This window comes from Ahaetulla prasina, chromosome 7 (genome assembly GCF_028640845.1).
Source record: "Ahaetulla prasina isolate Xishuangbanna chromosome 7, ASM2864084v1, whole genome shotgun sequence".
In the NCBI taxonomy this organism is placed as follows: domain Eukaryota; kingdom Metazoa; phylum Chordata; class Lepidosauria; order Squamata; family Colubridae; genus Ahaetulla; species Ahaetulla prasina.
The window spans coordinates 75,969,383-75,995,707 of record NC_080545.1 but is presented as its reverse complement, the minus strand read 5'-3'; the positions used below and the strand labels follow the sequence as shown (position 1 = coordinate 75,995,707).

Here is a 26,325-nt window from a genome sequence, read left to right as displayed (position 1 = left end):
ATTTGTTTAGATTAAATGAAGATCATTATTAGCAACAATTCCTGGAATGCAGAGATTTTTTTTATGGGTGCTCAGCTCATCAATATTCTTTTTAAATGAATGGTGTCTTTTATAAAGCACCTTATAAAGTAAGAGAACACATGGGGTTTCCAAGATGGGTGGAATCTACTGGTTGCAGGGTGCAGGGATTTTTTCCCCTGACTTAGTATAGCTTCCATTTTACTTAGCAATGAAAAGTAATTACTGGTTATACCCAAAGTCTTAATTTATATATATTCTCCAAAACAGCTATGAGATATAACCTAACTTACAGTAATTGGCTTTTTCAGTATTCGTTGGTGTTGCAGCCTGTATTGCAGGTCGTTTGGGAACAAATCCAGACTGGCTCTTTTTCTGTTCCTTTACTGGGATATTCCTGTTTTACTGTGCTCACTGGCAAACCTATGTCTCAGGCATACTCAGATTTGGCAAGTAAGTAGATGCCTGGATAATTGAATTTGCGACTTGTCTTCAGAAAAAAAAATGCTGTCATCCTCAATTGGGACACCAGTTGTTGTTGTTTTTTCCCTGTAGGGAAAATGTTATTTGTGAATTCCATGCTGGAGTACATCAAATGAGATGATAATGCTTCACAAAGTAGTTTGAAAGTTATGAAGGTTAAGTGGGAAGGATCAAAAACTTTATAGGGAAAGTTATGAGGCAGAAACCCTGCTATTGCTTTCAGCTAACAAGGTTGGGACAAAAAGGGAATGAAAAGAGCCCTGGTGGCATAGCTGTTAGGATGCAGTATTGCAGGCTAACTCTGCCTACAGCCTGGAGTTCAATCCTGACAAACTCAAGGCTGACTCAGCTTTCCATCCTTCCGAAATCTGTAAAGTGAGGATCCAGATTGTTGGGGACAGGTATGCTGACATTGGAAACCATTTAGAGAGTATTGTAAAGCACTACGGAGCGGTATATAAATCTTAAGTGCTATTGCTATTTTTTTAATGGCTATAAGAGAGCAGTTCTCTGTGTCAGGGGTCTCCAACCTTGGCAACTTTAAGCCTGGAGGACTTCAACTCCCAGAATTCCCCAGCCAGCTTTGGAATTCCCCAGAATTCCCCAGACAGCCTGCTCTGTCTGAAGGTATTGTCAGTTTGAAGGGACTATCTGGTTTGGATTTAATCCCAGTTTAGGTAGAAGGCCATGAAAAGAGAGAAAAGAGAAGCCTGGTGTCCAACAATTAGTATTTGGGCAGCAGTAGGCAAATAGGTAGATGTGAAGCTTGGCTCACATATTCCAAGTTATGATTTCTTAATCACAATTTGTGGAATGTATCAGGATTAGTTGGATTTACGCTCATCGTAAGACACAAAACACAACATGGATGTTGTTTTATAGTGCAGGATGAGGCATTCAATTACTTTTATATTACACTTAGCACACAGGTACAGCCTAGGTAAAATGGTGCTTTATCTGTTCTCCTTTGATATTTAAATGGCTGCCTTAAAGTGGGTGTTACATTCCAGTTTTTGGGTCTGTTATGTTTTTGTTTATAATCCCAATTCAAAATTTCAATTGATTATAACTGAAGTTGGATTTATAACTGCCAACTCTGTTCCAAACAACCAGCTTTTAAACTAAGGGAGTTTAACTTGATTTTCTTTAATAAAGCTCTGTCTTCATGCTGCGTAGTAAACGGTTCTGAAAGGCAGAGGACTTTCAAAAATAGTTTTTGATCTGGCACCAAGTTGATGATTTAAAAGGAAAAGTAATTCTAACCTAATTCTATTTCTTCTTCCACTTCCCCCTTTAGTTGCTGGCTTTAAATTTAGCATGCTAAATATCTTTGTTTTGCTATAAAATGTTTACTTTTCTACATTTTGGGAGCCCTTTAATGGGATAAAGTGCAAATATTGGTCTCAACTGCTCAAGCATCAAGTATCCAGGGCAGAGATGAGTTTGCATTTCTTTCATAATAAATTTGATAAATTTGCATTTTACTTTGGGTAGGGGGAGAGAGTGATGCTTTATTTATATTCCAGCCTTTATTTATGCCACTTTATACATTGAATTAGGAAAATATAATTATAAGAAATAAAATAAATTATTAAGCTACTTCCATTATTGGAGTTCCCTGATGTTTGCATTTATTTTAGAAAAATGTTTGATTAAACTTTGGTAAATGATTTCTCATTCATGAAAACAATAAATCACTGGTATGAGTCAATTTCTTTCTTTTTGTTTGTTTGTTCTAGATTTGATGTGACTGAAACTGAAATAGCGATAATGATAATGTTTTTGTTGACCTCATTTGGTGGAACAAGAATATGGGACACAAAGGTAAGTCAATATTTGAATTGAATATATGAATATATGTTCATATCTCTGAAACATATTAAGTGATTCTTTCTAGTTCTTTGCATTTTGTTGAACGTTGATTTTTCCTCCCTTTTAATAATAGGATACTTTTAAATGTTTAGTGTAACTTGCCTTTTCCCATGTGGTCCAAGTATATGGTCACTTCTGCATTTGTAATGTGCGTTCCAATGCATGGGTTTAAAACTACATAAAGGAAAAAGACTCCATATGCTATAATTAAAGTTTGTATTAAATCACTGCAACTATTTAAATATATGATGTTCCATAATATTTCCAGTTCTGTGTTCATTATTAAATATGCGTTGCCAGCTGACCATTGCTGTTAGTCAACATCCATGTAGCATTCAGAGGTGTACCGAATTTATTGCTATAAGTCAGGGGTGTCAAACACGATTTCATTGAGGGCTGCCTCAGGATTGTGTTTGACCAGCTTGACATCACTCATGTCGGGGGCGCCAGTGGTGGCCCGAGTGCTCTGTCAGGGAAAACAGGGCTCCCGAGTTCCATATTCAGCTGCAATGGCATCCTGCAACCCTCTGCCAGTGAAAATGGAGCTTGTGAGGGACTCACCGTGGGCTGGTCCTTTGCTGTTTCCAGGGCCGGCCTCGGGGCCCATATCTAAGCACCCTGCAGGCCAGATCTGGCCCCTGGGCCTTGGGTTTGATACCCCTGCTATAAGTCAACAGGATGTATCTCCCTTTTATTTTCTGAAAACTTCAGAGCAAATTATGCTCCTCCTGCTTTCAAAGTTGGACTATTTTTGCCAATATGGTAGGGTTTAGATTTACAGAAAGTAATAAGAGAACTACTATTCAAAGGAGGCATGAGCTAGGATGACCTCTTGAAAATTTTGACAATTACATCCACTAGATATGATTTTCTCAGGTTGGGTAAGTCTGATTTTTTTAATGGTGATAACTTAGCCTGCCTGGATTTTTCAGCCATTTAGAAATCTAGCAGTGTGTGTAAAAAATATTAACTACATTGTAAGACAATAACAAAACCACTTTATTTATATAGTTACAGTATACACTTCCAACATTTTACATTTATAAACATTTGAACAATTTGTAAGCATCACTTGGCTGGCTTTACTCTTGAAACTGATTTAATGTCCTGGGATGCTTGAATTATTGAATACCTGCATGAAACAAATTCAGTGTTCAAATGTTTTTACTGAAACTTTTTAAGTTTTCCTTTGGATATGATTTTTTTTCCTCTCTGAAGCTACAGTAGACAGCTAAACTACTCAATTTAAATCATTTTCACCATGCAAGTTATTTTATTGGAGTAATGGATAAAATACAGTAATCTTGGAAATAGCAGCTTAGGCAACTTTGTATTCTAAAATGTAACCTACTTGGTTACATGATTCATTTATTTTGCTTTTCTTTTTAACCTTGTGCTGCCTCTTGGAAGTTTCCTTCAAACTACAGTTGAATAAGAAAGGTAAATATTTATGCTAAGTTGTATTAGCTAGAATATATCAATAATATGGTGTGATCTAAGCAAAATGGGCAGGTGCTATTTGCATTTCCTGTGATGTTTACCTCTGTATAGATCAGTGAACCTGAAGGAACTGTTCGTTTTCTGGAAATGTAGTTGATGTACATAGATAGTTCACATTCAGGAACCATTCAAATTTACAGTGATCTTACAATTCCACTGAACAAGGGGACATAAGAGCAGTCCTTGTAGTTGTAACCATCACAGCATCCCTGTAATCACAACTGCAATTTGGGCACAATTGTTGAAGGGTCACATGGTCACCATTTCTAACCTTCAATGCCAGCTTCTGACAATCAGAGTTAAAGGAGAAGCTGGCAGGAATTTGCAAAAGGGGATTATGTGACATTGTGTCCTAGTGACTGCAAGGGATTCGCTTAACAGCAACTGGAAACTATTCCAATTGCCATTGTAAGTCACAACAGTCGTGTAACATTGCCCTTTATGTATGCCTCAATTAGCAACAGAGCTGCTGCTCTCAATTACTGTTGTTAAGTAATGACTACCTCTATACGAAACTATACAGTTTAAGTTGCTTAAGAATGTTTTTTTTCTTGATTCCAAATTCTATGTCATATATAATTGTGAGAAGCTGAAAGAATAGTGCCTGTGTGTCCTATCCTTCAGTCATAATCTGGGATTGCTAACAGAATTTTTGGATTTGAGTAGCATTTGCTTATAAGTGAAGGAAAATGGGTAGTTCAGATAAATTGTTAAGTTGCAATAGTTGTGGAAAGTTTTAAACCTTTTAAATGATCATTTTCTTTACAAGATCCCTCTGCTCGAAGTAGAGCTGAAGACGTTACCTATTGCTGGCTTATTGTGTGGGACAGTATTTTCAAGTTATAATTATTTCCGAGTAATCCTTGGAGGAGGTGTGGGGAAGAATGGCTCTACAATAGCAGTAAGTATTGTAAGATGTTAATTGTTGGGTTAGTGCAAATTTTAATTAATGCTAATGCTAATGGAAATCGTTTTTGAGTGCTATTTTGTGTAGTCAGATTTATAAAGCCTTAAATCCAATATTCACTCTGCAATGTACTAATAAAATTATGGTGTAGCTTGAATTGCTTTGTATTCATATTACAAAGAAATGAAAAGGAGATAATACAGCAGCTATGAAGTTTCTAGATCAGATTATTTGTTTAGTTCTTAAATATCTGTGGAATTTTTGCTCACTCTTGCTAAGAGTTTTCAAAGCAGAGCCAATCAAGCAACTTATAAAGCAATTGGATAAGCCTTTTTCCACTTCTACCTGATGCAAAAGCCAAAATCCTCTTTAAGGCTTTAGTGAACTATTGGGACACACTAGTTTTTATTCTTCCTGACAAAATTAAACTTTCTGAAACCACCACTTGATCAGCAATTGTTCAAAGTGATAATGGCGATGAACAAGGAGGATTTACAACCATCCTCAGAGTTCTGGTCCCTACAGTCATGTGATCATAATTCGAGTGCTTGGTTACCTGGCTCATGATTACATAATCACAACCAGCCACTCTCACAAATTCTCCATTTGCAGTCTTTCCTGCCAGCTTCCCACAAGCAAATCAATTAGCAGAAGGTTGTAAGTCATGTCTGCTGATTTTTCTCATGGATATGTATCAGCACTATAGCTCATGAGTGGGCCTGTGAGGGCTGCTCTGTAACAGCCCCCACCTGCCTATTCTGTATAGCAGCCCCCAAAGGTTTAGCCATGATCAATAATGCCCCCACCAGCCCACATGCCTGCCTACATCCCCCACTAGACTGTCTCTACTCAGAAGCACCGGTCCGCAGCTTCTGCTGGCCTACTTGCATTGAGATGTATCCATCTGTAGCACTCATCCCACTCACCTGCAACTCTTACCTGCCAGGTTGATTGCCTAAGACTTGGGTCATTTGAGGTCTTCTCTTAATGACCTGCACAGTTTCTTGGTTATGATGCCTTGATTTAGGAATGCATTGCTTAGTGGTGGAAATTCTGGTCCCAATTGCCAGTATAAGCTAGCCCCCTACATTTCTTAGGAGTTAAACTGTTCTGGGACGTCCTCCAGCTGGCTCTAAAAGCATTTGGAAGCTTCAAATTGTGAAAAAAGCTACTTGACTAATCTCATCTTCCAGTTTGAAGAGATTATCCATTAAATTTTGGGTGAATTCAAAATTCTGTCCCAAAGGTGCTTTTTCAAGAGGCAACTGAGCTTTTTGGGTTGTTGTTTTTTTAAGACATTTCGGTTCTCAGCCAAGATGCTTGGATGAGAAGCAAATGTCTTCAAAGAAAAAACAGAAAGTCCAGTTGCCTCTTGAAAAAGCGTTTTTGGGATAACCATGATCTGGATGACTGAAAATAGTTAAAGGTTTAAACCTAGAATAGGGCATATGTTTTTTCTTACATGCACTTTTTTTGTAAAAATAGATTTGATTCAAATTAAGTAGATCGTATCATTTTGTAGTTTCTTACGGCTATTATATTTTTGCTATTGCTAATTATTTTGTAATTTAGCTGTTATATTTTAACACCTAATTATGTTTACTATTATTATTTGAGCTATAGAAATAATAGAACATATCTTACTAAAAAAAAATAATACATGTCTTTATGTATTTCAGGGAACAAGTGTTTTATCTCCAGGCCTCCACATTGGTCTAATTATTACTTTGGCAATAATGATCTACAAAAAATCCCCAACTCAACTGTTTGAAAACCATCCTTGTCTGTATGCCTTAACTTTTGGATTTGTATGCGCAAAAATTACACAAAAATTGGTGGTAAAACATTCTTGATATTTGCTATACATATAAAATGCTTAGCTGATGTAAGCCAAATATTTTAAAATACTAAAGAATGGTACAAATCAATGTTAATGTGATATTAATAAAAAAAAGTCAAACTAATACTGTAGTTTGATGCATATTCACCAAGAAAACAGCTATTTTGAGTTCAGTCAAGTTTATTTCCAAATTAGTGTGATTAGGATTGTACCTAATGTGGGCAAATTGAACATGTTTTTTAAAAACTACCTAGATATCTAGAATATGATCGTATATACATTCAAGTTAAATAGTGGACACTTACTACAAATTATGGTTTATTAAGACAAACAAACAAAACAACAAATATGGTATTTTTTTGCCAAAGCAAATACCTGCAAAACAATATAGTTTCAGATTTAATTATTATGGCCATATTTACCAGAAAGTCGTCTGGACATCAAGATGAACTAAAAAGTATATATTTACTCTATGTAAATCCAGTTTTAATCAACATTGAATATATATTGTATATTACAATTCTTATTCTACATCAAGCTTATTAAAGTCTGTATCTGTGATTAAGTAAGGAGTGCCACTACCAGCAGACAAAATCTGTTCAATTTTTTTGTAGTTTTAATTGTTATTAAGAAGTGAATTCTTGCTATTCTTACTGAGTGTTCATTTTAGAACAATTTGAAGTTTTTGATTTTATAGCATTCTAATATCTCTCATAAGAGTTGATAGTACATTTACATTGCAAAAGGTTAAATGGGATCTAAAAAGTCTTAATTTAGTAGATAATCTAATTTCTGTTTATAGGTAGCACACATGACAAAAAGTGAGATCTTACTTCAAGACACAGCATTCATTGGGCCAGGCCTCTTATTTCTAAACCAATACTTCAGTTGTTTTATTGATGAATATATTGTTTTATGGATAGCATTGGTAAGTAAATGTATTGTATTTTTAAGTAATTATGTATAAGATTACACATAATGATTGGTAACTTGAATTTTGAGTGGATTGAATAGTTTATAAATCAAGAATTGAAAGAAGGTATTTTAAAAACCGAAACATACCAATGTGGTTGGAGATGAATAAGACAATTTTGTAAGAATTTTAGAAATTTCTTTAACAAAGAAGGTACAAAGACATATAGTAGCTTTATTTGTAACAAGGCATTTTGATGAGGAAAAGACAAAGATGGTTGTGCTCCTCAAATAATGGATAGTGATTCTTCCAGAGAGGCAATAGAGGAAAAGAAAATGTAGAATTAATCTACCTTGAAAATGTGAATCCCTTGTCTTAAAATAGCCTCCTCAAAGTATGTAGTCATAAAAAAAAAGTTATCATTCCTTATCTGTCCAAATTAGGCTAGAGTTTATCAAAAATAATCTAAATTTAGATAAAATGAGGTCCTAAAGAAGAACTAATGTTATTGGATCATATTGAAACATTAAATAAAATCATTTTTTAAAAAAAATCTTTAAATATCTTTTAAAAAAACATCAAAATGACACTATAATAAACTAAAAGAATCACATTATTACTGAAAGTGATTGTGAGTTGTGAGCATAGTCATGAAAGGATGAATGATAGATGTTGATTTTGTGGGATCATGGGATAGGAAAGTATCTTTACAATATCCCTAGAAACTCTGCAATGAAGCATAATTATCCAAACATATGTAGGAAATACTAACTAGGAGATAGGTTAAATAAGAATACAATTAATATGCATCCTTTCCAATTGCTCCCCAGAAAAACTGGCATACATAACAGCCTTATTGAAATACAAAAAATATTTTCCCTTTGAGTGCACCTCAACAATTTTAAATGACAAAAGAATAAAGTGAAGTCTTCTTTCTATAAAGTCATTTCTATAACTCATTTGGGATAGAGTTTCTGAGGAGAAATCTGGCACCAGCAAAAAGATGCATTGAAAAAGAAGCTAAGTTAATTTGACCAGGAACTAGTTGTTTTCCTTGAATAGGTACTGATGAAAAAAGTTAACATGTATCAGACACTAGACTCTTAACTTTTTGAACATAAGGAAATTATCCAGCTGTTATTTGAGGAAATGTTTGCAGAAATTCCATACCATTAGATGATATGAAAAAATTATTTTTCGTATTTTTTTCATATAATCTGTATATTACCATTTTACATTTATACCGAGTAATGTGCTTTTCAGCCATAGATCACATTCTCTTTGTCTCCCATCTAAATCCAGCTTGAACCTGCTTAACTTTAGAGCTTGTTTGTTTACTGCAGCCAAGAGAGATTCTAGCAGGTTTTCTTGTCTTCTTTAGGAATACCCTTAAGCTGTTTTCCAGACTCTTCTATGGGAAAAAAAGTAAGGGTAAAGGTAGAACATAACTGAATAGAGAAAAGACTTGCACCATATGATGATTTAGGATTTACTGTTAACAATTGTCAGTATGAATTAATGTTTCCATTCATAAAATGCATTGCTTCCAAATGTATAGGTTTTATGGGATTGAAATGTACCATTATATTTGCATTTATTAATCCAGTACCAACTCAGAAGGGAGGCAACCATTGCCTTTTCTTTTTCATTCATAATTTACTGGATGCACAATTAGAATTCTCTCTTCCTGGGGAATGGAAAGGAGAGAAAATTAAAGTTCTGGAGAAAGACGTATTTTCTATAATTATACAGAACAGTAAAATATTAAAAATACTGCAATTCTCACTTGATTGGTAACTTTTTTCCAATTGGCTTTATACAAATTTAAATTATCTGCTATACCCAATAGTAGGGGGATGAAAGGAAGAATTCTGTTGTATGCAATAGTTGCTGTAATATTAACTTGTAAGCTTTTTTCCTTCTTCATCTTTAGTTCATCTCGTTGTTTGATTTGCTGACATACTTTACTGGAATATGCATACAGATTGCTGCTCACCTTCACATACAAGTCTTCAAGCTCTCACCTCCTCAAGCTCTTGAACAGGTTCAGAATCATAATGAGTGACTTATAATTAAATGTGAAGAGAACTAGGGAGAAATCTTGAATTATGGAAAATATTGTTTTTAAAGAAATATAAACCTGAAGGCTTTTAAGAAAACCAAATATATGAAGGAGTTCATAAAATTTCAAATTATACTAAGACATATAGTTATTTTGATCAGAATCATAGCAGCTTTTGTTAAAAAAATAACTAATCTATGTGTAAATACTTCCTGTTTGTATACACTTATGGTTGAAAGTCTAATGTAGGTAATCACTTGCACAGACTATTCCATGAATGAATTTGACTGTTCAGGAGAGTAAATTTACCATTATATAGCACAAAAATAGAAATTCTGTAATGTCCTGAGCTTTCAAGAAATTGGCTAAAAAATTAACCAATGTAATTAAAGAAATATGTGATTAAAAAAATATTTTTTTTTAGGCTGTACAAAAAATAGTTTGCAGTTTTGACTTTCAGTTAAAATTTGTGTTAGAAACATTTAAACATTTTCTTCCTCTGGCATCTGATACTTTCCCCCCCTAAACTGTAGTGCTCATCTTACAATGGCAATTTGCCATTAATTAATTAATTAATTCCCATCATTAAACAAGTCATAAATCACATGATTGTCACTTACCAACAGCAGTCCCAGTTGGCATTGCTAAATTGCATGGGTTGCATTTTTTAACTAGTTTCCCAGTTGACTTGTGGGAAACTGGAAGGGAACATCAGACATCATGATCATGTGATCAGAGATGCTACAATGGATAGAAGTATAAGGAGCCATCTTAAGTACCATTTGTTCAGTGCCACTGCAACTTTGAATGATTGGTTGCTAAATGAATGATCATAACCCAAGGATTACTTGTATTTGTTTTTCATCGGATGAAAATACAGGATTAGATGCCCTATTTTGCTATTTGCAAATTGTAACTTCGCAAACAGCTGTTTATAAAAAAGAAAATTTGGGAGTGATGTGGAAAGAGTAACAACTGCAACAGAGTCTTTGATATAAGATAGAATGAAATCAATCTTTTTAAAAATGTGAAGCCATTCCATTTTTGAGCATAAAATGTCCATTACATTTAAAACAACAAAAAAATCTATTTTCATTTACAGAAATGTGTTACAAATACATTGGGATTATATACCTGCATTTTTAATATAATAAATTAACATTTTTAAAAATTATTTTGCATAGCCAGCAATATGTGCTCTTCCTTTTGAATGTTTATGTCTCTAGAAAAATTTACAACCACAGTTCTTTTCCTTGTATTGTTAAATGATAGTTTGTTTGTTTTTAATGCAATTCTGAGGTATTAAATTGGATAATTTATGAATTTATCTTTCAAAAATTATTCTTAGGTTATGGAAAGCAAATATAATGACATAGAAGCCATGACTGAACACATTTAATAGACATTATGCTTGATTTCAAAAAATGTGTTTCATCTTAGTTTTGACACTGTATAATAAAAACAGTTGTAGGTTCAGTCAGGATAGTTCGATTCTTTTTAAAATATTGCTTTCTGATATTTTTTTATCTATTGCACACTTTCATAGAGGAATCAATCCCAAGTGGCCACTGCTTATATAAAGTAAAAAAAAATCCAATCTGCATCACTAATTATTATAACATCTCTCTAGAAATTAAAAAGCCCAATAGAATTATAAGAATAATCTATTATCTTGAGTTTTAAATGAGGTGTAAATCAAAAAGCCTCATAGGCTATTATATAAAAATTACATTTGCAGATTCAGTTGAAAAAGTGCCATTATGCAACCATGGTGAATTCTATATAGAAATCATTACTTAATGCAGTGGCATCATGATAATTAGTAAGCGCCCAAACTTGATATTTAAATATAATTAAATATTTCAAACAAATTTTGGTGAAAAATGGAAGAAATATAATACTTGATATATATATTTTAAAAATCAGATGTAACAGTCATACATTGCTTTAAATGCTTTAAAATTGCTTTAACTATTCCGTAACTGTGTAAATATATCTGTAATGTTTAAATGTTTTTAGAACTATGAAAATGTAAATTACCTTTTCAAATTTTGATTCGTAACCTCATTGAATCAAACTTTTGGTATTTCAATTGAAGATAAGAAACATTTCAGTTGGAATTTAATGCTTTCTTACTCTCTATTCAATAATCACTCCAATGATACTTAAGAGTTTTTAATTTAATTACATAAACTAGTATTTTCAAAACACTAGGTTTGATGTATCAATTTATTAGCTCATAACTTTTCCTTCAAATAGTACATTATACAACATATGAATACCTTCAAATTATTACAGTACTAAATATGGAAAACATACATTGTAATATTTTATTATATGATAGTAAGGAATTTGTAAACAGTATTGTTCAATTCTTATGTTAAAGCACTTTACATAATGTATGTAATGCTTCCCCAATCTCCTAGCTTTTAGGACTTTTTCATTTTGATTTGAATTTCTAATTCAGGTAATGGACTTTTGTAACCACTGTGCCTAACTAGGGATAAGTCTACAGTGTAGGTATTTTGAAGTTTACAAATACTATCATAACCCAGGCATTTACATTTGTAATTTGAAAATGAAGGAAAAGAGTATGTTAAGATAACAGAATCATATTGTGAAAAATGAAGAAATTGTTTTCATTACTTGTTGATTTCTCTTGTAACAATGAAGAAGTATTCTGACACATGTAATTTTTAACATGGAATGTGAAACAGTCTCTTTTTTCTCCTCACAATGGCTAATGTGTATAATTGTATCGTATTATTTAGGTACAAGTTGTTTCTCCATTGAACCATCAGTATAACATGGACTGAAGAGATTTGCGAACAGTTGCCATCTCTTGCTGTTGCTGTTATGAGAAAGAAAGAAAAATATATTGATCAAACGCAACATTTTGTATCACAGTTCTCTTAGCTGGTGAATTATAAACAATGTTTATTTTTTCTATTTAAGTTGTTGAAGTTTTCATAAATCAGTATTAATACTTACTGTGTCCATCATGATTTTCTTTTGCCACATGGACATTTCTTTGCGAAGTTCACTTTGTGCCCCTGCTAAAAGACTTTCATGAGTCTTTTCCATGTCTTCCATACTCTAAAATTAGAATTTACTTTCATGACAACCAAATAATCATTCACATCAAGAAATCTCTTGCATTTGTAAAGTCAAAATATAGACTAAACCCTCAGAATGCTTAGTATTTTGAGAAGCATAATCTCATAAATATGGGACATGTCAACCTTAAGCAAGATAGCTAGAAAGATAACATAAAAATCACTACATGCAACTTTTATGTAATGAATGAAGAAAATTTGAAAGTGGAACATAGTTGAGATGATACATTATGTAAGAAATTTGTCCAGGAATGAAAATGGGACGTTGGATAATATTATCAACACCAGTACGTTGCACTAGCAGTGTTAGATTGATCTCAAAATTATATGATGGAACAAAAATTTGTAGAAATTTGACAGAATGGTTAAAGAAAGTGGTAACAAATCTAAATAGCTATATCTAGTAGTAGTAATGACTTTCATTTTAAAGCATAAAAGAATTGCTTTAGCTTTAAGCATATTAGTGCAAGTAATAGTGCACATCATATATATCTCGAGCACCATTATGAAGTTTTAACTGAAAACTACACATTCCAATGTGAACTTGATAAAACTATGTCCAGAGCTAAAATCTGATTTAAAAATGACCTTTATAAACTGTTCATACAACAACTTAATTGTTTTCAGCCTTTGACTCTGAACTATTCTTGCTTGCTGGAAAGCTTTCTGTTGTTGTCGAAATACATTCTGAAGGGGGAAAAAAGTATAATGGTTAATAAGTTGATATAATTCAATTATAGAAATTTTCTTTGTTAACAAAAGACATCAGGAGTAGACTGAGTCCAAGTTGTGTGATGCTGCATATTTTAAGTTTCAAAACTGTGTGTGTAAACCTGAATTCAGCTTGAACCCTTAATGTTCAAGTTTCTTTTGGGAAAGAGATCACGTACAAAACAATTTGGACAGCTGGTTTGAGACTGAAGTTATGGCAGAAAGGAAAGTTGTACATTTCTGACCTACCTATTAACTGGCCTTAAATCTCAACTGTTTTTAAGCAAATTATTTGCTTAAAAAATTGTTGTTAAGCAAACCTTGTAAAGTGCTGGACTTTAATTTTACTTGAATTTCCTGCACTCTGCAGGAATACAGTAAATATTTTCATAAAGTTAGTAATGCACACAATTCTACATCACTAAATATTTCATCTTTAGTTATTGAATGATAATTTCTCCCATACAAGCCATCTTCAACTTACAGCCACAATAAGGACCAGTATTTCCATTGCAGGAAGTGAGTTGCACTAATTTTATGTCACAGTTAACTGAATCACTGCAATTAAGTGAATCACAGTCATTAAGTGAATCAGATTCCCCCCCATTGACTTTGCCAGTCAGAAGCCAGCTGTGAAGGTTGCAAATGGAAATCACATGACCTTGGGATGTTGTGAATGTCATAATACGTGCTGGTTACCAAGCGCCTGAATTTTAATCACATGATCATGGGGAGGCTGTGATGGTTATAAGTGAGGACTGGTTTTAAGTTATTTTCAGTGCAGTTTGAAAGTCCAACCAACTTTGAATGGTCACTAAACAAATGCTTGTAAGTTGAGGAGGAAAAAGGAGAAGTCTGCATGAAATGGTCATGGGTGATTTCAATTTGCCGTCGGTGGGGATAGCATCCACATCAGCTCGGGAGTTCATGGCCTCCATGACGGCCTTGAACCTGACCCAGTTAGTGAACGACCCCACTCACATCGGGGGGAACACTCTGGATTTGATTTTTGTCTCTAGACAGTGGTTGAATGATCTGGAATTAGGGGAGTTAGTTATCAGACCCTTGTCATGGTCAAATCATTCGCTCCTTCAGCTAGACTTTTGAACCGCCAACCCCCGCCGCAAGGAGACGGAACCGACTCGCTGGTTCCGTCCCAGGCGCCTGATGGACCCTGTAGGGTTCCAGACGGAGCTTGGGCTATTCCCTGAGGATTTAGCCCACGACTCGGCTGAAGCTCTGGTCGCCGCCTGGGATCGGGCGGCGGCTGGCGCTCTAGATCGGGTCGTGCCTTTGCGGCCTCTGACCCGGTGCCGATCTCGTTTAGCCCCTTGGTACTCCGAGGGCTGAGGGAAATGAAGCTCCGGAAAAGATGCCTAGAGAGTATCTGGAGGGCCAGCCGCTCCGAATCTGACCGGACACTAGTTAGGTCTCAAATTCAGACCTATTTAGTGGCGATGAGGCTGGGAAAACGGGAGTATTTTTCCAACCTCATTGCATCAGCAGATAACCGCCCAGCCGCCCTGTTTAGGGTGACCCGCTCGCTCCTCCATCAGGGAGCGGTAGAGGATCCCTTAAAGGGTCGAGCTGAGGAATTTGGACAATATCTGTTTGATAAAATCGCTCAAATTCGGGAAGGGTTGGACACAGACTGGGTGGATCCGGACGGGGTGGGGGAGGCAGGTCTTGATGTTATTATCTGGGATGAGTTTGATCCTGTGGCTCCTGAGGACATGGACAGGTTAATGGGGAGATTGAATGCGACCACATGTTTATTGGACCCGTGTCCCTCCTGGTTGGTATTGGCCACCCGGGAGGTGACACGAGGCTGGCTCCAGAAAATTGTGAACGCTTCTTTGATGGAGGGTGTTTTCCCTGCCGCCTTGAAAGAGGCGGTGGTGAGGCCCCTCCTCAAGAAGCCTTCCCTTGACCCAGCTAGTTTAGCAAATTATCGTCCGGTCTCCAACCTTCGCTTTTTGGCAAAGGTTGTCGAGAGTGTGGTTGCACGACAGTTGCCCCAGTACCTGGATGAAACTGTCTATCTTGATCCATTCCAGTCCGGTTTCCGGCCTGGTCACAGCACGGAAACAGCCTTGGTCGCGCTGGTTGATGATCTCTTGAGGGCTCGGGACAGAGGTTGTTCCTCTGTCTTGGTCCTATTAGATCTCTCAGCGGCTTTTGATACCATCGATCATGGTATCCTGCTGCGCCGACTCGAGGGACTTGGAGTGAGGGGCACTGTTCATCGGTGGTTCTCCTCCTACCTCTCCGACCGGTCGCAGACGGTGTTGACGGGGGGACAGAGATCGACCCCAAGGCGCCTCTTATGTGGGGTGCTGCAGGGGTCAGTTCTCTCGCCCCTTCTGTTCAACATCTATATGAAGCCGCTGGATGAGATCATCCGTGGTTTTGGGGTGAGTTGTCATCTATACGCTGATGATACTCAGCTCTATATTTCCACCCCTAACCACCCCAACGAGACTGTTGAAGTGATGTCCCAGTGCCTGGGGGCCGTACGGGTCTGGATGGGGAGGAACAGACTCAGACTCAATCCCACCAAGACCGAGTGGCTGTGGATGCCGGTGGCCCGGTACAGTCAGCTAATTCCATCACTGACCATTGGGGGCGAACTATTGGCCCCCACGGAGAGGGCTCGTAATCTGGGCGTCCTCTGGATGCACGGCTGTCTTTAGAAGATTATATGATAGCCGTCACCAGGGGAGCTTTTCATCAGGTTCGCCTGATACGCCAGTTACGCCCCTTTCTGGATCGGGCTTCCTTATGCACGGTCACTCATGCCCTTGTTACATCCCGCCTGGACTACTGTAATGCTCTCTACATGGGGCTCCCCTTGAAGGGTACCCGGAGACTCCAACTGGTCCAGAATGCGACTGCGCGGGTGATAGAGGGAGCACCTTGTGGCTCCCATGTAGCACCCATCCTGCGTAGTCTGCAACTGACTCCCGGTGGTCTTCCGGGTTCACTTCAAGGTACTTGTTATCACCTTTAAAACGCTCCATGGCCTAGGGCCGGGATATTTACGGGACCGCCTACTGCCACCATTAGCCTCTCACCGACCAGTGCGCTCTCACAGAGAGGGCCTCCTCCGGATACCGTCAGCTAAACAATGTCGACTGGCGACCTCTAGGGTGAGGGCCTTCTCTGTGGGGGCCCCTACCCTCTGGAACGAGCTCCCTCTGGAGCTTCGTCAGCTCCCCGATCTCAGGTCCTTCTGCCGCGAGCTGAAGACATTACTATTTCGAAGAGCAGGACTAGCTTGAACGTAGTTTTTAAATTGGGATTTTTAAAAAAAGGGGTTTAAATGAGGTTTTAAAATTTATACTTATAGTTTTAGGGCATCAATTGAATTTAACTGTTTATTCTTTTAGCTGTTTATATGTATTATGTGTTTTCTGTTGTTTTTTGGCTGTGAACCGCCCTGAGTCCTTCGGGAGATGGGCGGTATACAAATATAATAAATAAATAAATAAATAAAATAAATAGCAATCTGGTTAGTATAATAGAAGAAAACAAACCACTAGCTTTTCTTCCTGTTCCTCTGCTTTCTGTATATCGGCATCCCATTGTTGAAATACATGCAGGAACTGCTGAGAATACTCATGGTTAACCTTTTGCCTGCGATATTACAAAGAGTGCAATATGTAATATCTTGTAAAGTAAATCCACAGGAATATGAAATGCTGATTTAACAGACAAAATTGGCATACTTGAGGGTACTCCTGGAACACTGCAGACTTTAATGCTTTATGTATCAACATTGTGGCATTTTAAAATATTGTAAAACACACACAGAAATGAAAATCAATGGTTTTTAAAAATGTTTTCTTTTTTAATTCCTGGGTTAATATAATCTAGATTCATTCACATTATGTGTAATCCAGATACCAAAAAAAGCAGCTAGGATATTTCTCCAAGGAAAAGTTTTTCAGTAAGCAAAATGCTGAACAAAATTTAATCATAATTTACAGGTAGTGGCCATGTGATCATATTTTGAGGACTTGGGAACTGCATTTTGGGGTTTACAGCATCCTGCAGTCAAGTGACCACAAATTATGTTTTTGCAGGAAACTGGCCTTTATTGGCAAAAATTAGCCTATAGCAAACAATTAGTTCACTTAAAAACTCTGTTCACTTAATGATCATAGGGTTTTGCTTTACAATGTGTTCACTTAATGACTGCTGCAGACAAGTTTATAAAATGAGATCCAGTCAAATGGTGACTGGCTTTACAATGGTGTTGACTTATGACCAAAATTTTAAGCTCAATTACAGTCATAAATCAAGGACTAGCCATAAAGAATTATTTTCCTGTGAAATATATATTACTCTTCCCCTTCATGGATTACTGCCTTGTCGTGGCGAGGGGTTTGCGTAGCTCAATGAAGCTATGAGCTATTCCATGCAGGGACACCCAAGATGGACAGAGAGTTCTGACAAAATGTGATCCACTGGAGAACGAAATGGCAACCCACTCCAGTATCTTTGCCATGAAAAACCCACGGACAGTACCAAAAGGAAAAAAGATATGATGCCAGAAGATGAGCCCCTCAGGTCGGAAGATGTTCAATATGCTACTGGGGAAGAGCAGAGGGCTAGTACTAGTAGAGCCAGAAAGAGTGAAGCGACTGGGCGAAAGCCGAAAGGACGCTCAGCTATAGATGCATCTGGTGATGAAAGGAAAGTCCGATGCTGTAAAGATTTCTTTTCTCCATAGGAACCTGTAATGTAAGATCAATGAATCAAGGCAAGAGATGTGGTCAAACAAGAGATGAAAAGACTGAACATCGACATCTTAGGAATCAGCGAATTAAAATGAACAGGAGTGGGTGAATTTAATTCAGATGACCACCTCAGGTATACTACTGCGGGAAAGAATCCCTTAGAAGAAATGGGAGTAGCCTTCATAATAAAAGAATAGGAAAAGCAATACTGGGATGCAATCCCCAAAATGATAAAATGATCTCAGTTCGAATCCAAGGCAAACCATTCAATATCACAGTAATCGAAGTCTATGCCCCAACCACTGGTGCTGAAGAGGATGAAATTGACCGGTTCTATGAAGCCCTACAGCACCTTATAGAATTAACACCAAAAAATGATGTCCTTATCATTATGGGGGGTTGGAATGCTAAAGTAGGAAGCCAAAAAATAATTGGAATAACAGGCAAGTTTGGCCCTGGAGTACAAAATGAAACAGGGCACAGACTAATAGAATTCTGTCAAGATAATATGATGGTCATAGCATACAGTTTTCCAACAACCCAAGAGATGGATGGTTAACACAGAAATCAGATTGACTATGTGCTCTGCAGCCAAAGATGGAGAAGCTCTATACAGTCAGTAAAAACAAGACCAGGAGTTGACTGTGGCTAGATCATGAGCGTCTCATTGCAAAATTTAGACTTAAATTGAAGAAAGTAGGGAAAAGCACTAGGCCACTCAGGTATGAACTAAATCATATCCCTGATGAATATACAGTAGAGGTGACAAATAGATTTAAGGAATTAGATCAGATAGACAGAGTGCCTGAAGAACTATGGATGGAGGTTTGCAACATTGTACAAGAGGTAGCGACTAAAACCATCCCAAAGAAAAAGAAAGGCAAGAAAGCAAAATGGTTGTCTGAGGAAGCTTTGCAAATAGGTGAGGAAAGAAGGGAAGTAAAAGGCAAGGGAGAAAGAGAAAGATACACTCAGTTGAATGCAGAATTCCAGAGAATAGCTAGAAGAGATAAGAATGCCTTCTTAAATGAACAGTGCAAAGAAATAGAAGAAAACAATAGAATAAGGAGGACCAGAGATCTCTTCAAGAAAATTGGAAATATGAAGGGAACGTTTCATGCAAAGATGGGCATGATAAAAGACCAAAATGGCAGGGACCTAAGAGAGGCAGAACAGTTTAAGAAGAAGTGGCAAAATTACACAGAAGAACTATACAAGAACGAGCTTAACATCCCTGATAACCATGATGGGGTAGTCACTGACCTCAAGCCAGACATCCTAGAATGTGAAGTCAAATGGGCCTTAAGAAATCTGAGCAACAGCAAAGCTAGTGGAGGTGACAATATTCCAGCTGAGTTATTCAAAATCTTAAAAGATGATGCAGTAAAAGTGCTACACTCAATTTGCCAGCAAATTTGGAAAACTCAACAGTGGTCAGAGGATTGGAAAAGGTTGGTTTACATTCCAATTCCAAAGAAAGGCAATGCCAAAGAATGTTCAAACTATTGCACCATTGCATTCATTTCACATGCTAGTAAGGTTATGCTTAAAATCCTACAAGCTAGGTTCCAGCAGTATGTGGATCGAGAACTATCAGAAGTACAAGCAGGATTTCAAAGAGGCAGAGGAACTAGAGATCAAATTGCCAACATATGCTGGATCATGGAGAAAGCTAGGGAGTTCCAGAAAAACATCTACTTCTGCTTCATTGACTATGCTAAGGCCTTTGATTGTGTGGATCACCACAAATTCTTAAAGATATGGGAGTACCAGACCATCTTATTTGTCTCTTGAGAAACCTATATGCGGGTCAAGAAGCAACAGTGAGAACTGGACATGGAACCATTAATTGGTTCAAAATTGGGAAAGGAGGCCGGCAAGGCCATAGACTGTCACCTTGCCTATTTAACTTATATGCAGAGTACGTCATGAGAAAGGCAGGGCTAGATGAATCAAAAGAATTAAGATTGCCGGGAGAAATATCAAAAACCTCAGATATGCAGATGATACCACTCTAATGGCAGAAAGTGAAGAGGAACTAAAGAGCCTCTTGATAGAGGTGAAGAAAGAGAGTGCAAAAGTTGGCTTGAAACTCAACATTAAGAAAACTAAAATCATGGCATCCAGCCCTCTCAATTCCTGGCAAATAGATGGGGAAGAACTGGAGGTAGTGACAGATTTTATTTTATTTTATTTTCCTGGGCTCCAAGATGCCCAGGGGGATCGCAGATGGGGACTGCAGCCAAGAAATTAAAAGCCACTGGATCCTGGGGATGAATGCTATGGCAAATCTAGATAGCATACCAAAAAGCAGAGACATCGCCCTGCCAAAAAAAGTGCATATAATCAAGGCTATGTTTTTCCCAGTTGCAATGTATGGCTGTGAAAGTTGGATCATTAAGAAAGGCTGAGTGCCAAAGAATTGAGGCCTTTGAACTATGGTGCTGGAGAAGACTCCTGCAAAACCCTTGGACTGCAAGGCGATCAAACCAGTCAGTTCTAGAGAAGATCAACCCCGACTGCTCTTTAGAAGGTCAGATCCTGAAGATGAAACTCAAATACTTTGGCCACCTAATGACAAGGAAGGACTCACTGGAGAAGAACCTAATGCTGGGAAAGATTGAGGGCAAAAGACAGAGAATGAGGTGGCTGAACGGAGTCACTGAAGCAGTTAGCGTGAGCTTAAATGGATTCCAGAGGATGGTAGAGGACAGGAAGGCCTGAAGGAACGTTGTCCATGGGGTCGCAATGGGTCGGACACGACTTCACAACTAACAACAACAACAAATATATTACTCTTGAACTAACTGACCTTTGTTCCTGTTGCGTTTTCCAAAGAAATTCTATTTTCTGGTTGCTTGTTTTAAGGGAAGCCTTGGTATACATTTCTAATCTTTTTCTTTTAGCCAGAAGAGCTTTGTTAATATCCGCTACAGTAAGAAAATTGTTTTTAGCAAATAGGTTTAACACTTTGTAATAAATCCAAACATTACTATAGCACCTTTTCAGACTAATTTTGAGTATTGTACACCTAACTGTAGTATTTTCAATAAGCCAGTATACTAATAAATACTGAGTCATTAGCATTATCAAATGGATAAATTCTACTACGATATCAAACTGTGCTGTAGACAGAATGTATACTAATGTACAATGATCAACAGAAAAAGCAATAAAACAGGATTTCATTACAGTTCCACTTTATCTTTGGGTGAAACTTTTTCAGTAAAACCATTTCACAAGTTTTACTTAGCTTGAGAACCAAACTGGAACTACATTAATTACAATTTAAGAATGTGCTTTTATTGACACTGCCCCTGATTTAGTAAAGTTTAAACGATTGTGAGTAATTATATAATAAACTACATATAACAAGAAGCAATTTCTTTTGGGGAAGAACTTGATGCACATGAAGACTGACACTTTGCTACAGATCATCATACTATTAGGTGCAGAGAAACAAAAACAAAACATAGACTTTAGATTAAATAAAATTGATATATTCATTCAATGTTAGCTGGCAATTTTGAATATATGAAGTATTTTTACCTACTACTGATGTTGCACTTCAAATATTAATATATGCTGAAGAATCTTATGAAGTAATTTACCCAGTTTATATTATTGCTACTCACCCCTCCACATTTACTGGAGAAATTATAAAATCAGGAAACCTAAAATATTCTAAAGAATGTACAATAGTGTTACTATATTCACCTCTAGTGACATACATTAATTCTTTCATCTTTGGATTTTTTCCCCACACATTGGTAAGAGTCACAGTCAACATTTCAATATACAGTTTTAGTATATTTGTTGCATGTTCCTATCTGGGTCTGGTCCCAGTGACTGACTCAGATACTACACTGCAATATTATCCTGCAACATTTATATTCACCTTTATGCATGTATAATAATAGCTATATGAGAATTTTCCAAAACATACCTCCAAATCGTTCTAGCATATTCTGCACTTCTCCCCTATAAAATAGATTAATTTTAAGAGTAACTTCTGTACATTATAAGAAAATAAATTCATATTTTTCATATTGTTCTGTAGCAACAAAATATTTATTTAATATAGTATGACAATTACAGTTAATATAAACCCATATACTAAATATATAAAATATGACTTTACTAAAACATGCTAGCAAAATCAATACTGTGAATGGCACCTATCAATATTAAAAAATACCATAAAATAGAAAAAAATACAGATATATTATTAAATGAAATAATTGAGACAGTACCTGTGAAGAAATAATTAAATAACAGTATTATCTTTAAACTATGGTTACTGAATTCCTGGGTTCAATGAACATTCAGCTAATTTTGAACAAAGCAATCTGACATTTGTAGCCTTTATATATTATTATAATAGCCAAACCACTGTTAAGTATGTTACTGGCCTTCTGTATTTAGTATTTGTGTATTTTATTACAGCCACCTTGTCTGAACTGGATGAGAATTATAGGATCAAAGGGAGGATATTCAACAATGGTATTTTATTTATAGCTATTGCTAGTATGCTAATCTTTATTTTGCTTCTCATAAAAGTAATTGTGGAAGATTAAAAAAACTGAATAAAATTTTGTAGAGATGAGATAAAGTTTTATTTAATAAATTCAGTAGTTTGTATTTTGCTTACTATTAGTTCATTTACTTTACTATACAAAAAAAAATGGATCTTTGTCAAATCAGATTTGGATTTCAGGTTTCAATTCTGTAATTTCTTTCTTAAAAGCAACTCACACTTAATTCAGATAGATTTAATTCCTATTTTTACTATGAAAATAATTATATTTTTCAATTACAATATATCTGCATTACAGAGCTATTTTAATATTTTAAATTAAGTTATACAGGTAGTCCTTGTGTTACAAAGGCAGTTGGGACTGGAATTTCCATTGTCAAGTGATACAATCATAAAACATGATGTCACATGACCACTTAGAAAAGACAATTGCTGCTATCCCCATTGGCCTTGTTAGGCAAGGATCATGGATAATTAAGCAAGAACTTCCTTGCAATTTCCTGCTGGCTTCCAACAACCAAAGTCAGTGGGAAAGCTGGTAGAAAATTGCAAGTCTTGGTAGCTTGCAAGCAGGCTGGGAGATAGATAAGTGGCTGTTGCCAGGTGGGGAAGGATATGCAAGTGGCCAGGGAGACACAGCGTTAAGTGCAGCAAGGGTCTAGGAGGTTGTGTGGACAGTGGGGTGGGGGAACGGCATGTAAGTGAGGAGACTTACCTGAGCAACTTGTGATTTTCCCTGCTGGCTTTCCAATTTTCTTTGTGTGAAGCAAACAGAGAGGATCACAAATTGCAATTGTATAACTGCCAAGGCATGGAAACATTATAGGTGCAAGTCAGTTGTCAAGCATCCAAATTGCAATCATGTGACTGCACAGGTGCTGGAATGGCTGGAACTTCAAGAGTCAATCATAATTATAACTTGTCCAGCATCATTGTAACTTCAAATAGTTAATGAATAAGTGGTTGTTAACCAAGCACTGCCTGTACTTGGGTATACATTGCTAAAATCTCTCATGTATCTAATATGGAACTCAGCATATCTGGTCTGAAAAACTCAGGAAAATGTGTTGGTTGCAAAGAGTAGGTATTTTTGTTATCTAATATGCATCGTTTTGCATCCCAAATATGGTAGTCCTATTCTATTCTATTAGCATTTATTAGATTTATAAATTCTGCTCTGTGTGATGGTTATAAGTCAATTACCCAATTCAATTCTTAGTACAAAGTGAGGCTTTGAATGTTTGAAATTTCTCACACTGGTAATTTTTTGATCCAATCCAATAATTTAACAAATTCTTAATTATGTTTCTATGTAAAATGAAGACAAACTCTATTTAAACGTGCACACAGACTTTTGCAATGCCATCTTACACTGACCAGACAATCTTTCTATGCAACATTGTCTCTGAGTTGATATACAGAAAGTTACTCGTACGTTGTTGCCAAACTTGTGAAAAGATTTATACATATGCATTTCTGATTGAGTGCTATAACTATAGCTGCTCATATACTGTATAATTACATTTAATATAACAGCTGTGCATCAAAAAAGTGAGTGAGAGCAATTTACCCAACATCATCCTCAACTCCTGCATGAGGAGTTACTGGTCTTTTCTTCCCATGTTTATCAATCACTGGAGCTTCATCTTTACAGAAAAGCAAAACATAAATGTAATTAATTGCATCACCAGGAAAAGATGAAAGAAAACAGATGATCAGTCCTTAGTATTCCTCTAACTGTGTGAACTTCTCCAAACACTTAGTGCATCTTGTAGTGTCCATTCAAATGAATGAAACCAATGAAGCTGTGACATTGTAATTACACTCACTAATCCAATCATATTTTTGATGCTCAAATTTAAAACATTACAAATTTTCATATAAATTAAATCCCTATAGTTCTATGCTGAGCCTGATATATCAAATTATTATGCATTATTTATTTATATCCCATCTGTATTATTTTTATAAATAACTCAAAATGACAAACACATACAATGTTTGTTCCTCCTATTTTCCCCACAATAACCCTGTGAGGTGAGTTGGACTGAGAGCGTGTGACTGGTCCAAAGTCACTCAGCCAGCTTTTATTATCTTCTGGGTACATTTTTCTGTGGACAACCAATAAAATAGCAAAATAATGAAATATATTTCAGAACAAAATACAGGAGAGTGAACAATAATTGTACTGTTCCATTTATATCTGCAATATTTATTTAGCCTAACAGCAGCTCTCCAAAATCCCAGCAGAATTATTTCCTGTAATATTTTATTAATTATTCTGAAGACTGCATTTAAATATTGTACAAAAGATTGTACTACTAAGTCAAACAAAGACTTTAGGGTTAACAAACAAAATTATTTCATTAAATATATTACTTAATTTCTAATTAATTTTTAAAACATGTTTTAATACATGGGCCGCGGTGTGGCTCAGGCTGTAAGAAGCCTGTTATTAAACACAGCTGCTTGCAATTACTGCAGGCTCAAGTCCCACCAGGCCCAAGGTTGACTCAGCCTTCCATCCTTTATAAGGTAGGTAAAATGAGGACCCAGATTGTTGGGGGGGCAATAAGTTGACTTTGTATATAAATATACAAATAGAATGAGACTATTGCCTTACACAATGTAAGCCGCCCTGAGTCTTCGAAGAAGGGCGGGATATAAATGTGAATAAAAAAAAATACTTTTAGAGAATCAGCTATAGTTTTTTCAGCACTATACTGCAGTGACATACTCATGGTAAAAATTATGCAAAAATCTTAGCTGAAATAAATTACAAAGCATACCAGTTTGTAAAGAATGTGTCCACAAGTTTTGGTATATAGTAAGCTTCTATGGAGTAGTTTTATGTTTAAATTGCCTTAATTTTTTGTTGTTTTTAGTGCAATGAACTATGACAGGTACAACTTGAAAAACTACTATAGAGCTCTTAGTGTTTTGAATTAGGATATGAAAACAGTTCAAATGCCTTTAAATCACTAAAAGTATAACAGAATACTGCTATTTCCACTCCCATAAGGACAATATGAATACAATATTTCTTTAAATAAATGTCTATCCGTTTGTTTTGGTTCACAACTACATGATTGTTGATAATTGTTTACTTTTTTCCACCTCTCAAAACCTGTAGATAAATTTCACATGACAGATAACTGAGTTTTTAAACAATGGATACTTGGTGTAATAGTGGTTTTTTTAATGATTAAGCTGACTACTGCACCTTCTCTAATGTCCTCGTCAGAACCACTCAGATGTTTTTTTAAGTCATCTTCAAATTTATAGACATGCACAGATGCACCTTCCTGTGTTAGTTTGGTTGTTTTCCCTGTGGATTTTCTTCCTGATGGTGCCATTATTTTCTAAATGCTGTAACAATTATATAAATACACATCAACAACATTTAAATGCCACATTTGTTTAGTTAAATCAGAGTACTGTGATATCTTTCATCTTTTTGTAAAGCTACCATAACTGGAATTCACTGTTATGTACAGAATTTCTTATACAAAGACATTTTTCACACATTAGTGAGGTTATGATAAAATGTTTTTAACTCAGCCGTTATATATAAAACAACTCTATTTCATCATGCAAGTTCAACTGCATAAACCAACCTCATAA

The 26,325-nt window shown here is 36.1% G+C and overlaps 2 protein-coding genes across 2 annotated transcripts in view; one reads left to right on the top strand and one right to left on the bottom strand.

Annotated features, from left to right (window-relative positions):
• Positions 1-12,581, top strand: part of CHPT1 (choline phosphotransferase 1) — a 16,315-nt gene extending 3,734 nt beyond the window's left edge. Inside the window, exons 3-9 of the mRNA XM_058190540.1 lie at positions 330-471; positions 2,241-2,325; positions 4,643-4,774; positions 6,460-6,618; positions 7,423-7,548; positions 9,467-9,577; positions 12,367-12,581. Of these exons, the coding sequence (XP_058046523.1) occupies positions 330-471; positions 2,241-2,325; positions 4,643-4,774; positions 6,460-6,618; positions 7,423-7,548; positions 9,467-9,577; positions 12,367-12,411 (800 nt within the window). The 3' untranslated portion in view covers positions 12,412-12,581. The remainder of the gene's footprint in view (positions 1-329; positions 472-2,240; positions 2,326-4,642; positions 4,775-6,459; positions 6,619-7,422; positions 7,549-9,466; positions 9,578-12,366) is intronic.
• Positions 12,320-26,325, bottom strand: SYCP3 (synaptonemal complex protein 3). The gene is made up of 8 exons (XM_058190541.1): positions 25,925-26,325; positions 24,272-24,347; positions 22,111-22,145; positions 20,977-21,094; positions 16,959-17,058; positions 13,300-13,398; positions 12,587-12,691; positions 12,320-12,446 (listed from the first exon to the last, which is right to left on the bottom strand). The coding sequence occupies exons 1-8, from the start codon at positions 26,055-26,057 to the stop codon at positions 12,393-12,395; spliced, it is 720 nt and encodes a 239-aa protein (XP_058046524.1). The 5' UTR covers positions 26,058-26,325; the 3' UTR covers positions 12,320-12,392.

Excerpts from the sequence above, each read along its gene's own strand:
- SYCP3 (XM_058190541.1), bottom strand. The coding sequence starts at position 26,057 with ATGGCACCATCAGGAAGAAAATCCACAGGGAAAACAACCAAACTAACA. Across the intron at positions 22,146-24,271 it reads GGAGTTGAGGATGATGTTGG|GGGAGAAGTGCAGAATATGC; the intron begins GTAAATTGCTCT and ends TCTATTTTATAG. Across the intron at positions 21,095-22,110 it reads TATGCTAGAACGATTTGGAG|CGGATATTAACAAAGCTCTT; the intron begins GTATGTTTTGGA and ends TTCTTACTGTAG.